Source organism: Xyrauchen texanus, chromosome 37, assembly GCF_025860055.1.
Source record: "Xyrauchen texanus isolate HMW12.3.18 chromosome 37, RBS_HiC_50CHRs, whole genome shotgun sequence".
Lineage (NCBI taxonomy): Eukaryota > Metazoa > Chordata > Actinopteri > Cypriniformes > Catostomidae > Xyrauchen > Xyrauchen texanus.
The window spans coordinates 18563581-18581093 of NC_068312.1; the positions used below are offsets into that span (position 1 = coordinate 18563581).

Sequence of the window (17513 nt, forward strand, 5' to 3'; positions counted from 1 at the left end):
TGTCCCTCCAACCCCCATCCCCCTAGTGGTCAATAAATCTCGGTTTGACAATTACAATTTTTTAACCTTTACATTTACATTTATGCATTTGGCAGACGCTTTTATCCAAAGCGACTTACACAGCCCTTATTACAGGGACAATCCCCCTGGAGCAACCTGGAGTTAAGTGCCTTGCTCAAGGACACAATGGTGGTGGCTGTGGGGTTTGAACCAGTGTCCTTCTAATTACCAGATTACCAGTTATGTGCTTAGACCACTACACCACCACCACCTTTTACATTTCGTCACCCAAATGACCTGGGGGACCAAATGTAAGAGGAATGTGGAAGTGAAAGTAGATATTTATAGTAAAAAAATTTCAAAGAATGAACTGAACAAAACTGGCAATACTGTACCTGGAAGAGGGAGTTGGACCAATAACCCACTGACTCCCCTGTTTCTGTTACATTTGTCTATCAGTTCCAGCACCTCTTCCTGAGATATTGATGATGGCCTGAAAATTGTGCTGCTTGACATGCCTTAAAACAAGCGAAGTACAATTAAATGAAGGGTTTAAATCACAGGGACTTCTGTTAGTGACAGTCAGATAAATGACGCTCATATAATGTTCTATTTTCACATCTCCAAATTCCTAGATTGCAAATAGTTCAGGACTCATCAGTATGAGAGTGATTCAGATAATTGATGGAAGTGTCACTTGCCCTATCATCACTAAATCTAACATTTGTTCATCCTGTTTGTGTTTTTATGCTTAACAAACATAAAAATAATTTAAACATGAGCACTTAATCAGTCCACAAACATAAAGGCACACACACACACACATACATATATACATATATATATATATATATATATATATATATATATATATATATATATCTACAGTATCTCACAAAAGTGTGTGCACGGCTCACATTTTTGTAAATATTTGATTATATCTTTTCATGTGACAACACTGAAGAAATCCCTGAAGTCCCATCAAAATAACTCAACATACAGCCATTAATGTCTAAACTGCTGGCAACAAAAGTGAGTACACCCCTGAGCTAAAATGTCCAAATTGGGCCTAATTAGCCATTTTCCCTCCCTGATGTCATGTGACTCATTAGTCTTACAAGGTCTCAGGTGTGAATGTGGAGCAGGTGTGTTAAATTTGATGTCACTCCCTCATACTGGTCACTGGAAGTGCAACATGGCACCTCATGGCAAATTGTTGCTCTACATAAAGATGGCCTAGGCTATAAGAAGATTGCCAAGATCTTGACACTGAGCTGCAGCATGGTGGCCAAGACCATACAGCGGTTTAACAGGACAGGTTCCACTCAGAACAGGCCTTGCCATGGTTGACCAAAGAAGTTGAGTGCACGTGCTCAGCGTCATATCCAGAGGTTGTCTTTGGGAAATAGACGTATGAGTGCTGCCAGCATTGCTGCAGAGTTTGAAGGGGTGGGGGGTCAGCCTGTCAGTGCTCAGACCATACGCCACACACTGCATCAAATTGGTCTGCATGGATGTCGTCCCAGAAGGAAGCCTCTTCTAAAGATGATGCACAAGAAAGCCCGCAAACAGTTTGCTGACGACAAGCAGACTAAGGACATGGATTACTGGAACCATGTCCTGTGGTCTGCTGAGACCAAGATAAACTTATTTGGTTCAGATGGTGTCAAGCGTGTGGCGGAAACCAGTTGAGGCGTACAAAGACAAGTGTGTCTTGCCTACAGTCAAGCATGGTGGTGGGAGTGTCATGGTCTTGGGCTGCATGAGTGCTGCCGGCACTGGGGAGCTACAGTTCATTGAGGGAACCATGAATGCCAACATGTACTGTGATATACTGAAGCAGAGCATGATCCCCTCTCTTCGGAGACTGGGCCGCAGTATTCCAGCATGATGAGTCTTTTTTGGACTCAAGATGGCGCCGAGTATGGCTGCTGTGTTGCGAGCTCTGATACAACACTGCGGTTTATTGTTTGTTTTGTTTACAGTTCTTTGTTTTTTTGTCTTGGATGTTGTCTGCCTTATTGTTTACGACAGACAAACGCTTTTGGACATTGGTTCTACAATTACACATTGAAAACCGTACTTCAAATTCCTTAATGCCGACCCGCTGTTTACAAACATGCCGGCGGAGCCCTTTGTCTGGGCTGCTCGGCCACGGAAACGCAGAAGGAAAAGAGGAAAACGAGCCGCCGTTCTCATCAGAGTAAGACGTCGTGCAAATCGACCCCCGCTACCCAGTATACTACTGGCAAATGTTCAGTCTCTGGACAACAAGCTCTGCGAGCTGAGAGCGCGGATCTCTTTCCAACGAGAGACTGCTGCGTTATATGCCTTACAGACACCTGGCTGGCTGCGGAGATTCCAGACTCGGCCATCGAAATCACGGGCTTTTCCGTGCACCGAGCGGACAGAGCGAAAGACCTCTCAGGTAAAAGCAGAGGTGGTGGTGTATGTTTTATGATCAACAAATCATGGTGTGATCAGAGGAACGTACATTTCATCAAATCTTTCTGCTCTCCTGATCTGGAATATCTCATGCTTCTGTGTCGACCATTCTGGCTACCGAGGGAATTCACAGCAGTCATCATCACAGCTGTGTACATCCCCCCACAAGCCGACACAGACCGGGTACTCAGGGAACTGTATGGGTGTATAAGTGAGCAGGAAACCGTGCACCCTGAGGCTGCGTTCATTGTTATCGGGGACTTTAACAAAGCCAACTTCAAAACAATCGCTCCAAAATACCACCAACACATAAAGTTCAACACACGAGGGGACCGGGTTTTAGACCATTGTTACTCTCCTTTCCGGGATGGCTACAAATCCCTCCCCCGCCCCCCATTTGGCAAATCGGACCACAATTCCGTTCTGCTTCTGCCTGCGTACAGGCAGAAACTGAAACGGGACGCACGCACCCACCCTCAGATCGATCCAGTGCTGGTCGGACCAATCAGACTCTGCACTACAAGACTGTTTTGATCACGCGGACTGGGAGATGTTCCGGTCCGCCTCTGATGACGATATGGAGGTTTACGCTGACAGCGTAACGTGTTTCATCAGAAAGTGCGTAGAGGATGTTGTTCCGACCAAAACAATACGGATATACCCCAACCAGAAACCATGGGTTAACGGCGATGTTGTTCGCGCGGCACTCAATGCGCGGACCTCCGCTTTTAATTCTCCTAACACGGAGGAGCGTAAACAAGCCAGTTATGCCCTCCGTAACACCATCAGTGCAGCCAAACGCCAGTACAGGCACAAGCTTGAAGGTCAGTTCAACACCACTGACTCTAGAAGTATGTGGCAGGGAATTAACACCATCACGGACTACAAACAGAATAAAGACTCCGCCGTGAACACCGCTGCATTGATGAAATTAATACATTTTATGCTCGTTTTGAGGACAATAACACCGCCCTCACGGAGAGAGTATTCACGGCTGACGCTACAGAGGTTGGTTCACTCTCCATCTCTGTTGTAGATGTAACCCGATCCTTCCAATGGGTGAACATCCGTAAAGCCGCGGGTCCAGACGGCATTCCGGGCCGCGTCATCAGAGCGTGCGCGAATCAACTGGCTGGTGTTTTTACGGACATTTTCAATCTGTCCCTCTCCCTGTCTGTAGTCCCCACATGCTTCAAAACATCAACCATTGTGCCTGTACCGAATCAAGCCACAATCACTTGCTTAAATGACTGGCATCCTGTTGCTCTGACCCCCATCATCAGCAAATGTTTTGAGAGGTTAATCAGAGATTACATCTGCTCTGTTCTGCCCCCCCTTTGGACCCATTGCAGTTTGCCTACTGAGGAACTCACATGGTCCGTCCACACTGAGGCCGTTGTGAAGAAGGCTCACCAGCGCCTCTTCTTCCTGAGACGGCTGAGGAAGTTTGGAATGAATCACCACATCCTCACACGGTTCTACACTAGTACTGTAGAGAGCATCCTGACTGGCTGCATCACCGCCTGGTACGGCAATAGCACCGCCCACAAATGCAAAGCCCTGCAAAGGGTGGTGCGAACTGCCAGAAACATCATCGGAGGTGAGCTTCCCTCCCTCCAGGACATATACACAAGGCGGTGTGTGAAAAAAGCTCGGAGGATCATCAGAGACTCCAGCCACCCGAGTCATGGACTGTTCTCACTGCTACCATCAGGCAGGCGGTATCGCAGCATCAGGACCCGCACCAGCCGACTACATGACAGCTTCTTCCCCCAAGCAGTCAGACTGTTGAACACTTGATCTATTAGGATCAATAATTAGCACTGCACTTTATTCATCTATAATCTCACACTGGACTGTCAAAATATTCTTCTCAATTCAACTACTTATATATATTTCATATACTCCCACTTATTATATAGTGTGTATTCTATATTGTGTGTATTGTTTACTGTGCATTGTATATAATTATTGTGTTGTGTAAGTATGTGTACATTTGATATGTAAATTGTTGTTGTGTAAGTATGTTGTTTATTGTAATTGGTATATGTCTCGTCACTGTCATGACTGCTATGTTGCTCGGAACTGCACACAAGAATTTCACCTACTGTTGCACTTGTGTACATGGTAGTGTGACAATAAAGTGATTTGATTTTAATTTGATTTTTGATAACGACCCCAAACACACCTCCAAGACGACCACTGCCTTGCTAAAGAAGCTGAGGGTGAAGGTGATGGACTGGCCAAGCATGTCTCCAGACCTAAACCCTATTGAGCATCTGTGGGGTATCCTCAAACGGAAGGTGGAGGAGCACAAGGTCTCTAACATCCAACAGCTCTGTGATGTCGTCATGGAGGAGTGGAAAAGGACTCCAGTGGCAACCTGTGAAGCTCTGGTGAACTCCATGCGCAAGAGGGTTAAAGCAGTGCTGGAAAATAATGGTGGCCACACAAAATATTGACACTTTGGGCCCAAATTGGACATTTTCACTTAGGGGTGTACTCACTTTTGTTGCCAGCGGTTTAGACATTAATGGCTGTGTTGAGTTATTTTGAGGAGACAGCAAATTTACACTGTTAAAGCTGTACACTCACTACTTTACATTGTAGCAAAGTGTCATTTCTTCAGTGTTCACATGAAAAGATATACTCAAATATTTACAAAAATGTAAAGGCTGTACTCACTTTTGTGAGATACTGTATATGTGTGTGTGTTGCTGTGATGTACTGAACATTGTTGTGGTGAATTCTTTCTGAGGATTTAAATCTGTAATCAAGGTAATGTTACTGTATGAAGCTGGCTAACATAATTTATTTTTTCTCAAAACTGCAAGAATGAAATTATGATGGTCATAGAAGCATCAGTTAGAACGGGAGGAAAATGATAAACCAATCAATAATGTTTTGCACTATATGCCATCCTACTTTTTTTTTTTTTTTTTTGCATAAGCTGTACAATTTCCAGCTAGATATATTCATTTGATTATTTCTCTTCTGGCACACATAAAATCTCTTTGCCAAAAATAAAATGTATATCATTTTTGTGGTGGGGTAAAAAGTTTGCAGGACAAGCAAAATTGCCTGGAAATAAAAAATAAACCCTTACTGTTAAAAGAACAATTCACCCAAAAATGAAAATTCTCTCATAATTTACTCACCCTCATGTCATCCCAGAAGTGTATGAAGAATTGCCAAAAAACAAGAGGAATGTGGAAGTGAAAGTAGATATTTATAGTAAAAAAAAATTACTTAAACGTGGATCTATTTCTCACCAACACCTCTCAAATTGCTTCTGAAGACATGGATTTAACAACTGGAGTCTTTTATGCTGCCTGTATGTCCTTTTTGGAGCTTCAATTTCTGGCCACTTCACTTGCATTGTATGGACCAACAGAGTGGAGATATTCTTCTAAAAATCTTCATTTGTGTTCAGCAGAAGAAAGTGTTACAAATCTGGGATTAATCTGGAGTAAATGATAAGAGAATGTTTATTTTTTTTGGTGAACTATAGCCTACCTTTTAGCTCTGCGGTTGTCTCTACTTCAAAAGTTTTTTTGTTTGTTTTTTTTTTTTCTTCATGTACAGAATAAAAGTTTGTTGATTTACAGTATATTTCGGTTTTGCTTACCAAGTAATGAAGCTGTTCTGGTCTTGTTTCTCACGTAAGTATGGCTGGCGTGATCATCTCCCACTAGGATAACACTAAGATGAGGCCTTCTGTTGCCTTGGGCCAATAGCTTTGCAATATCACTCTGGACTTCTTTATGGATCTGACGAGCGAGTTCTGTCCCCGAGACCACAGTGGCAACATGTCTACAGTGACAAACATAACATATATGTGCAACAACACACTGAGCTTGAGATGGATGGAAAATCCACTCGATCAAAACCGTAATAATGCATCGGCAATGTAAAATTCTGTATCATTTAGCCAAAGCAACTCATGCGTGACAGCGTCAATGACACCGCAAGGTGGCGGAATATTCAAATGCACGCAATTTATTCATTTCATCAACACATCGTTTTAACTGAAACGACTATATGTACTGCAGCTTGCTGTCATGTTTATTTAGCTTCACGGTCAATACTATGTATGTCCAGAAGATGTGCTACTTAAAAAGAAGATACGTATGGTTTACATAAAAGCATGCAAGCTTTGTTTGTCTTTAGTGTAGTTCAGTCCTAACCTTATAAGTGAGTGACATATGCTTCGCCGGTTGACTGTTTTCATGTAAATCCATTGTTTTGATAGATGGCAATGATGAAAATATGAGGTTAATGGTGTCATTCTAGTATAATTCACTATAAATGCAACTGGAGCTGCCAAAGCCAATATGATAACCACCTGCGCCTCACACAGTTCGCGCATGCGCAACACACAACAAAAGTGTTTCCGGTTATGTGCAAAAAACGTACACACACACACACACAAACGTTTCTAAAACATCATTTGTACTAGCGTCTCTATGCAATCGATATACAAAATATGAATATAGACGTTACAACTGAATAAATAAACCCGTCAGGAAATCCCGCAAACTCGGATCTAAAACCCAGCACAGATCTTAACGCAATCGGAACAGATATAGTCAGGCATCTGATATAAAGATCATGTAAACATCCCCCTCTTGACGCTTGATTGTTCACATGGCACACTCATCTTTCTCATTTGTCACTCAGTAGCCTATGCTCCATTTCGGATGCAGGATATTCCTACTGGATATCTCCGACTATGAATACATCCCATTGCCAAATGCTCCACTTCCCAGTTGAAATTCCGACTTTAATGGGAGTTGCAATTTTCATAGTAGGAAGTTGGAAAATCCGAGTTGAAGGGAACGCAGCATAAGTCTACTTGCTTTGCATTGTTTTCTTTCCAGGCCATTTATCAAAGCATTCAATCTTGACGTGTTGCTGCTCCGAAACTTAAGACTATATGTTTTAAAGAAATGTTCACTGTAAAAATTCAAAGATATTCCAGGCACCATTTGGGGTTTCCTGCCACACTGGTGTAACCATCTGGAGACCACACAACCTTTAAAGGATCCTCAAATATCCTAGTTATGTATTCAGCTAAGGAACTTCAATGATGGGGTTACTGAAGGAACAGTTGACAATCTTTAGAGATGACAGATTTCTTTCAAGAAGCAGGCTAAGTGTAAGTTTCTTAGAGAACTAAAAGAGTGCTTGGCGATCTCGAGAGTGTACTGCAGGTGTGGCAGCTGTGAAACTCCAAATGGTGCCTTTCTTTATATACTATGATCAGCAGAACTAACCCAAATACATCCTTACATAACCTAGGGCAGACTACAACTCACTCCATTGCCTTATACATTGGAAACATGCTGTGCTCAGATTCATATAGCCATGTGTATCTATTGCATTCTTTAAGGTGGTATTAAGCCCGCTGGTTTGACTTTTGCCAAATATGCTGCATATGGGTGTGTGTGTGTGTGTGTGTGTGTGTATTGTATGTCCTGATCAATTTAATGATGCAAAATAACTAAGTGTTCTGGGTTAATGTTTTGCAGTACAAATATTATTGGACAGAGACCGAACTGGCCGATGAATAAAGTGTTTTTTTGTTAAGCTCTAGCTCTTTAGTATGCAGCCCCTGTCTTCTATTCTGGTTATGCATAAGCTTTATCGGGGTGTTTTCTAAATGGGAATCCAAATGAAGGGAGGGTGTCCAGCTTATTGTATATGACCCACTTAGAATTCACCAACAACCAGTAGCCTGCTCTAATTAATGACTGAATCATATTTTAGACAATGCTTGTCCTTTTCACACTTCATGGCCAATGACTACCTATATCTGAACTTTTGTTAAGGCTATTTATATGTTTAGTTGGTCTTGTATGAAGAGTGTAATGGCAATTTGGTGAATCTGTTTGGAATTTTCTACTCCAAATAAAAGACATCTTTTATTTTAGCCTCTGACATACTTTGCATACATTTTTCTTGAATATGACTGAAATTTTCTGGCAATACAAATACATTTTTCATCAAATAAAACATTTGTTGCCCAGATGTAAAATGTATGCAAAGTACGTCAGAGTACCACAAGTTGCCCTGTTATTATTATTATCATTATTTTTAAACAAATCCATCCATCAGTCAGACAGCTTTAGTGAGTCAGTCTGTCATCATATGGTTCAGTTATTGAGATGTGATTTACTTTTCTTATATCCCATACCCATACAGTATATATCCCATCTATTTTGCCTTAATTGTAGTTGCAGAACACTGATGTTGTCTTATAATAGATTTTCAATTTGTAAACCTGTGAAAAGTGTATTTATTTATTGCATAGGAATAGTTTAATTGTGTTGTCAGTGCACCCAAGGGCATATATTTGGCTTGAACATTGGGGGGGTTGCAGCATGAAGCATTTACATTATTCCATTGATCATGGTATAAATAATGGGGGATGTACTTGCTTGTTTTGATTATTGAGGGGTGCTCAACAATGCTCCAGCACTGTGATCCGGATAAGCAGGTACAGAAAATGATGGGTGGATGTATGGATGGATGTTGTCAGTGTATAGGAAGGTATGGGGCTAGTTGTCATACTTCTTACTCCATTGGATATTTCTTAAGTATTTAGTTCGAGTCCTTACATTTACATTTATTCATTTGGCAGAAGCTTTTATCCAAAGTGACTTACATAAGTGGAAAACATAAGCAAATCATCTTAAGGAGACATTTGTACGAAAATGCCATACTACAAAGTTTCAATAGCATCAGAATAGCATTCAAAACAGATTTCAATGCAACATTAATTTTTTTTTTTAGTGCCTGGTTAAGTGCTCTTGAAAAGATGTGTTTTCAGCCATTTTTTGAAGAGTGAGTCAGCTTCATGGATGGAGTTTGGAAGGGCATTCCACCAACGTGGTATGATGAAACTGGAAACGTTTCTATCAACAAGGTGACGTTCCTTAGCCGACCGAAGGCTTCTAGCGGGATTGTAGATCTGCATAAATTATTGTTTGGGACTGTTTTGTATGCCAGGATCAGGGCCTTGAATTTAATACGTGCATCAACCGGCAGCCAGTGGAGAGAGACAAAGAGTGGTGTAACATGCGCTCGCTTTGATTGATTAAAGACCAGACGTGTTGCTGCATTCTGGACCATTTGCAGAGTTCTAGTTGCACATGCAGGAAGGCCTGCAATGAGAGAGTTACAGTAGTCCAGTCTAGTTATGACAAGTGACTGAACAAGCAGTTGTGTGGCATGTTCAGAGAGAAAAGGTCTTATTTTCCTGATATTGTAGAGTGTAAATCTAGATGATCTTGCAGTCTACATGATGTGGTCTGTGAAATTTAGCTTGTTATCGATGGTTACCCCTAGATTTCTGACTGTTTTTGAAAGGTGTTACTGTAGTTGAACCCAGCTGCACGGTTATGTTGTGTTCAACAGTAAGGTTGGCTGGAAAGACAAGGATTTCAATCTTGGCTGGGTTGAGTTGCAGGTGGTGTTCCTTCATCCAGGCCGAGATGTCTGCCAGACAGGCAGTGATTTGAGCAGTCACTGTGGTGTCGTTTGGCTGAAAAGACAAGTAGAGTTGTGTGTCATCAGCGTAGCTCTCTAACCCTATCCTTAGGGTTAGAGAGTCAGCTCATGTGCAGTTGTGGCCTAAAATATTGGCACCCATGGTAAATATGAGCAAAGAAGTCTGTGAAAAAAAATCTGCATTGTTTAACCTTTTGATCTTTCATTAAAATAAAAAATAAAAAATCTAACCTATAATTGAATTAGAACAATTGAAAGGGAAATATCTCATTATTCAATAAATATTTTGCTCCAAAACCCATTGGTCACAATTATTGGCACCCCAAGAAATTCTTATCAATGAAATATATCTAAATAATAATTTTTTTAATTTTTTTAACAGTGAGGAGGATGGTTCAAGTGGCCAAAGAATCTCCAAGGATCACAGTTGGAGAACTGCAGAAATGAGTTGGGTCTTAGGGTCAGAAAGTCTCAAATAAATAAATAAATATCAGACATCATCTACATCACCACAAGTTGTTTGGATGGTTTCAAGAAAAAAAGCCTCATCCAACAACAAACTCAAGTGTCTTCAGTTTGCCAGACACTACTGGAACTTCAAATGTGACTGTGTTATATGGTCAGATGAAAAAATAAATAAAAATAGAGCTTTTTGGCAGCAAATATAAGAGATGGGTTTGGCGCTCACAGAGATGAAGTACCCAATATCCACGGTTAAATGTGGTGCTGGATCTTTAATGTTGTGGGGTTGTTTTCTGCCAAAAGTCCTGGACATCTTGTTCGGATACATGGCATCACAAACTCTATCAAATACCAATAGATAAAAAATCAAAACCTGACTGCCTCAGCCAAAAAGCTTACAATGGGCTCTTGTTGGCTCTTCCAGCAGGACAATGATCCAAAACAAACAGCAAAATCAACACAAAATTGGTTCACTGACCACAAAATCAAGGTTCTGCCATGGACATCCCAGTCCCCTGACCTGAACCCCATAGAAAACCTGTGGGGTGAACTGAAGAGGAGAGTCCACCAACATGGACCTCTGAATTTGAAGGATCTGTAGAGATTATATGTGGAGGAATGGTCTCAGATCCCTTACCAGGTGTTCTCCAACCTCATTGGGCATTATAGTAGAAGACTCAGAGCTGTTATCTTTGCAAAGGGAGGTTGCACAAAATATTAAATAAAAGGGTGCCAATAATTATGGCCAATGCATTTTGGAGAAAAATATTTATTTCATAATGAGATATTTCTCCTGTTTCAATTGTTTTATTTCAGTTAAAGGTTAGATTTTTGTACATTTTTTGAGTGAAAGGTCAAAAGGAGAAACAATGCAGATTTCTTACACATGCCTACTTTGCTCATATTTACCAAGGGTGCCAATATTTTTGCCCAGTACTGTTCATACATTGAAGTCTTGAAAAATGTGCCCCATTATTTTACAGGCAACAAAAATGTATTAGCGGACCTTATAGTGGGGCATGTTATATCACTATATGGGGTATGTCTTCACATAAAGGGAATATCTTTTTTCTTCTTCTTCAAACTAAATCGGAAATGTTATCCAAAGTTAAAAGCAATATTGTACATCTATATCTACAATGTAATGCATGAATTTATATGAAATTTAAACAGTAAATCTTGAAAATTTTACAAAATGAAACTGCAAAAAAAAAAAAAAAAAACTGCTTATGTGCAAAAGTATCAAATCATTGTTATCGGCAACAGAACTTATACAACATACAAATGTGACAGATTGACAACATGACATTTATGACAAAAAGAGAAGAAAAACAAAATGTCTAACAGTACATACTAGTACATTTACATTTGGCAGATGCTTTTATCCAAAGCGACTTACAGTGCACTTATTACAGGGACAATCCCCCTGGAGCAACCTGGAGTTAAGGGCCTTGCTCAAGGACACAATGGTGATGGATGTGGGGATCGAACCACCAACCTTCTGATAACTAGTTCAGTGCTTTAGCACACTACGCCATCAATACAAGTGTAAAATACACACTAAGGTATTTCATGTTTGAATATTTGTAAACAAGCACAGTCATGTGCAGAAATAACATTTGGTATGTTGCATACGTCAACACGATCGCCCCGAGCACCGGTGTGTGTGTGTGTGCTACCGTGAGACTCTGGCTCGGAGCACATAGGGTTAAACGTGAGAATGGTGCCAGTCTTCCACAAACTACAACTCATTCAAAGGCAATGCCACGCCTTCGGACGTAGTTCCAGGGGCTCGACCAATTAGAAAGAAAGAATTTTGTCGTAGATATCTGCCGATGATCAGATGACTGAAAAAACCCTATTTAAAACTCTAATGAGCAACCTGATACAGGTTCACACAATTCCCTGACACCTCGTAGTAAAGGAATAATACGTTTAACGTCCTCATTTACTTGAGCTTGTGGGGGAAAAAAGAAAATATTTTAAAGCACTGAACATTATGGTAGATAAATCCATGAGATCATCTATGAGTTGTTTGTTAGGTTTAATAATGTGCTATTTATGCAGCGCCTCAGCCACCGCACCCGGTGACTATACGCCTTTGAAAGGTAAGAAAGCGGGTTTTCTGTTTTTTTAACATCATCTTGTGATAGTTTAGCCTAACTGCTTTACAGCTGCAAAGTAACACATAACAATATTCAGCACTGTACACGTCATGCAATAGCAATAGAAAACACGTCGTTGTTTCTATTGCTTGCATTTCTTATGGACATCTAGTCATTCCATTCATGAACAATGACAAACAATAACTTTGATTTTAAATTCAAGCTGAGAAACGATGCTTGTTTAAGCTTCACTTTTTCACAATGACGACTGTTGTGAATGAACCTGTCAGTGAAATCCAAAAAATGAATGAAATACGTGTCAGGGCGACGCACAAGAGAGGAAACTCCGGAAAATCCGCTGTGTTGGATTTACCTTTTAAATGAGCGCCTGAATAAGTCCACGTTTTATCAGCGACACATCCTGCCGCGTTGTCGACTGCAGTCATCCAGCAGGGCATTAACTCCGTGCAGTACCGCCGCTCCCTACACTCATAGTTCGCAGTCTGCGTAGGGCACCAACTCCCTAGGGGGCACCAGAAAGTCCACGGGGACTCGCACGTTATACGTTAAGGACCCGAAACTTTGCGGAACACAGACGATCGCTTCACGCTCATACCACGCGAACCCCTACCACCCTATGCTTGGGGCATCAATTTGGCCAGCGGCATCCCTGACTCCGTGGAAACTATTTGACTTTGAAAGACACCCGCGCCCAGCGCGTCATCACTGCAATTTATTTTATTTAAATTTTAAATATTGAAATGCCTTTTTATATATAGATCGCGTGCTGCTCTTGATAACAGCAGCATTTCAACTGAAACTGTTTTGACACTCTCTTAAATCCCAACTCAAAAGACTACATTTAGCATAGCCTGGATGATGAGCTGGAATGTTCTTTCATTCTTTAGAAAACTAGTTGTAAAACAAGATTTCAACATTTCCCCCTTCTCCACAATAGCTCATTGTACAATCAAGTCCTTAAATCGAGAGAATGCCACTAAGCTTGCCATGAATAAACACAACATGTTATGAAACAATTAAGTACTCTTTGCTGGTTTGGAATGTTTTAAACACTTGGTTTTAAAAATATGATGATGTTTTTAGAAGATCTTTTGAGATTGACACTGAAACCCCTATCATTCCACTGTCACTATTAGATGGTCCAGACGTTTACTTCTCTATGGATCCAGTATTGCTTCATGACCGGATTAAGTACAATATGCGCAAGTCTTTGGATCTTGAAGATGATGGCTGTTACCTCCAACCTGGGAAAAAGGAAAGCATTGAGGAATGTGGCTTCAATACAACAGCCAAGACCATTCTGATCATTCATGGCTGGACGGTAAGAAAGTATTTTAGTTATAGGTTCACCTTTTAGATGTTTTTGACACCTAAGGTTACACCGCTTTTGTATTGAGTCCTCTTGAGGTTCCTCGTATTTCATCTTTGATGCAAATATAACACCACACAAGCATTCTTTCTTCAGTGTAGCAAAAAACATTTCAGGAATGTTTTCAGGAATATAGGAATGTTGCACCTAATTGCTGGATCTCTGTTAGTTTGGTTTAGTAATGGGTGGTGTGATCTTTCTTTTTTGCAGATGAGTGGGATGTTTGAAAGCTGGATGCACAAGTTGGTGGCTGCTGTTCAGAGGAGGGAGTCTGAGGCCAATGTGGTGGTGGTCGATTGGCTGGGTCTCGCCCACCAGCTTTATCCTGATGCTGTCAACCATACTCGCCAGGTTGGACAGAGCATTGCTACTGTTTTGGACTGGCTCCAGGTAGGTTTATATTATACATCCCATTGGTGCATGGGTTTGTTTCTCTTGGTGTCTATTGAGATGAGCGAATTGGCAATTAGCAACCGTGAAAGTTCTGCTTGTGGTCTCTTTGCCAATATTATTAATTCTTTCTCGGGACAGCAGATGTTCTGGTGAAGTACAATTTGTCTTTTCCAGATGGATTTGTTTTGCTTGTGTGCTTTTGTTGGATATGTTGATAGCTTACCCAAGGCATAAAGGGGATTCTAATGGAACAAATAATGTTTGCTCTTATTTGCCTTCTGAAGCCAACTTTATACAGAAATGATACAAGTAGTGTAAATAAGCAGCTGAGCATGCCCAACCGACACTCACAGATGCCCTAATGTACATAAATCCTAATGGCTTCACATTTCATATATCATCAATTTCAGAGTTTGAGATCCGTTTTCCTTTTGCCAAATATTTTCTTAACTTTGGGTGACTATTTCGTTTATTAGCTTATTTAATTTTTCGTTGTTCAAATTCAAGAATTTTAGCAGATTTAGTGAATTTGCCACTATGTTGGGACTAATGTCTGCCTGTTTTTGATAGGAAGAGGAGCAGCTACAACTAGAAAATGTCCACATGATTGGATACAGTCTAGGTGCTCATGTTGCTGGATATGCTGGAACCTTTGTAAATGGAAATATTGGACGTATAACAGGTACAATTTGCATGTTTGTGTTGGCATCATGGCTTTTTAAGCAATCATTCAAATTGCTCGATCGTTTTATGGGAGAAATATAATTAGAAATTGAAACCATGTCTGAAATATGTGTTTTCAATAGGTTTGGACCCAGCTGGTCCCATGTTTGAGGGGGCAGATTCCCACAAGAGGCTTTCTCCTGACGATGCAGATTTTGTCGATGTCCTTCACACATACACACGGGGAGCTCTAGGTGTCAGTATTGGAATCCAGGAGCCTATTGGACACATCGATATCTATCCCAATGGTGGGGATGTACAGCCAGGCTGTTCCTTAGGAGATGTGCTCTCTACTGCTGCTGTAGGAAGTAGGTTCTTTAGAAGAATTTCCAAAGAGTTTTGGTAATTTCCAACTGTCTTTGTCACAGTTACCAACTCTCTTGTAACCACAACTGTCTTGTTACCAAACAGATGTTGTGGAAGTGATGAAGTGTGAACATGAGCGAGCAGTGCATCTTTTCGTGGACTCTCTTATGAATAAGGACCATGTGAGCTATGCCTTTCAGTGCACTGGCCCTGATCGCTTTAAGAAGGGCATTTGTTTGAGCTGCAGGAAAAACCGATGCAACAGCATCGGTTACAATGCCAAGAAAATGCGCAAGAGGAGAAACAGTAAAATGTACCTGAAGACTCGTGCAGACACTCCTTTTGGTGGTAAGGCATTATAATGTCTTTGTTCTCAAAGTTACATGCCATAGCATTGAGTCACAAATTTAAGTATTTGGTAATTGCAATACCTAACGGTTGGTTTCTCCACAGGTTACCACTATCAGATGAAGATGCATGTTTTTGATAGGAAGCAAGCGGAAGACGCCGATCCCAATTTCTATATCAAACTACATGGATCCCATAACGACACCAATAATCTCAGTGTAGACATGTAAGCGCTTTAAGATTACATTATATGTATTATATTCTTTATTAAACTGGTATATAATATAATTTAATATGGGTTGGATTGTGTCCTATACCTTTGGAAATTTAAGGGGAACTCCGATCAGATGAGTAATGTAATTTTGAAGACTTTTCTTTGTGGTTTTCACAGTGCTGATGGTGTTGGTTTAAACCTCACAAACCCATTTCTTGTCTTTACGGAAGAGGACATTGGTGAGTTGCTAAAAATTACTCTTCGCTGGGAAGGCCCATCTGAGTCCTTGTCATCCATATGGAAGTATGTGAAGTCATCGATCTGGTCATTGTCTAGTCGACGGAAAGAAAAAGTCCTAGAGGTTCGGAGGATCAGGGTCAAATCAGGAGAAACGCAGAAGAAGTAAGTTGGTAACGTGATCACTTGTTTGTTTTATAACCAAGAGTAAATTGTCTAATTTAAAAAATATATATTTTATTAAAGCCAACAATGTTATATTTATAGGTTCACTTTCTGTGCACAAGAAACTGGGATCTCACCAGGAAAAGAAATTACATTTGTTAAATGCCGTGATGGGTGGGAGGTTAAACCTAGAAAACGGTATGTATACAGTACAGTTTCTACCCTAGTGGAGAAGTCTATATCTATTATCAGATGTAAGCATTCTGTTAACCATGTCCTCCTAAAGTGTTTTTCTTGTTTGGCAGATTGCACTACTAAGAGAAGGCACTGTTACCCATAGGGACCCAAGGAGGCACAGGGCCTCAGCAATTTTGTTATGGTATGCGTTTGGTGGGTTAATGCACCAGTTTGGTTGTCAGTGGGTAGAACACACATCGTGCTGTTCAAATGGCCGGCGCGGCTGGGTGCTACTGGAATTGCTCAGGGCTTTTTTTCTACCATTGGCCTGTTCTGGATTGTTTGAGATTCTGTAATGAGTTTGTCTTTTGATGCTATTTGTATATTTTCTATTGTTGTTTAAAACCTCCATTTTGTGGGTGTCTATGACTCCCCTCAACAACCCTCAGTATATATATATTTTTGTACGTTTTTAATTTATGAAGGAAAAAGCACTGCGAATCGACGCCTATTTATCAACTTAATACACACCTTGTACCAAGGCACAAATTAATTCTCCAAGTTACCTGGTGACCATTCTTTTACATGTGTGATTGGATTTCAACAGCAAGAAGGTTTTTATGAGTTCACAGTATTATTTAAAGCCAGGAGATTGGAGAGAGAAATGGTCTATTTGTCTTCATAAAGAAAATGTTGCACATTTTGTGCCTTCTGTACATGTTTTATGAATATAAAATGTAAGAATTTGTAATAAAATTACTTTGGATTAATCTGTGGTTAAAGATGTGGTTACATATTTGTTTTTTTAATGTATTATTGTATCTGCAGAATTTCATTTTATATTAAAAGGCACTTAAATAGAGAGGCATGTGGAATGGTGGTATGCTTAAATTTTTATGTAAAGTTATTTTGTGGAACAGAAGCTGTATTGTAACTTTGGATTTACCAAATTATTGGGAAACATGATCAAGTTATAAAAGGCATTATAAACAAGAGCTTGCCCAATTGGCAGTTTCCCTGAAACTCAAAAATCCAC

General features: G+C 40.5%; 2 protein-coding genes across 3 annotated transcripts in view; one reads left to right on the forward strand and one right to left on the reverse strand.

Moving 5' to 3' along the window:
• Positions 1–7278, reverse strand: part of mthfd2l (methylenetetrahydrofolate dehydrogenase (NADP+ dependent) 2 like) — a 28572-nt gene extending 21294 nt beyond the window's left edge. Inside the window, exons 1-3 of one of the 2 annotated variants that reach the window (XM_052107943.1) lie at positions 6633–7278; positions 6074–6258; positions 396–518 (exon numbers count right to left, since the gene is read on the reverse strand). In XM_052107943.1, the coding sequence (XP_051963903.1) occupies positions 396–518; positions 6074–6258; positions 6633–6814 (490 nt within the window). In that variant the 5' untranslated portion in view covers positions 6815–7278. The remainder of the gene's footprint in view (positions 1–395; positions 519–6073; positions 6259–6632) is intronic. The other variant, XM_052107942.1, reaches the window with a different exon arrangement.
• A 5015-nt stretch (positions 7279–12293) lies between these two features.
• On the forward strand, positions 12294–17248 carry LOC127630426 (endothelial lipase-like). Its single transcript, XM_052107936.1, has 10 exons — positions 12294–12527; positions 13682–13866; positions 14125–14304; positions 14878–14989; positions 15114–15338; positions 15442–15684; positions 15790–15910; positions 16076–16300; positions 16403–16498; positions 16606–17248. The coding sequence occupies exons 1-10, from the start codon at positions 12419–12421 to the stop codon at positions 16616–16618; spliced, it is 1509 nt and encodes a 502-aa protein (XP_051963896.1). The 5' UTR covers positions 12294–12418; the 3' UTR covers positions 16619–17248.
• Positions 17249–17513: the final 265 nt, after the last annotated feature.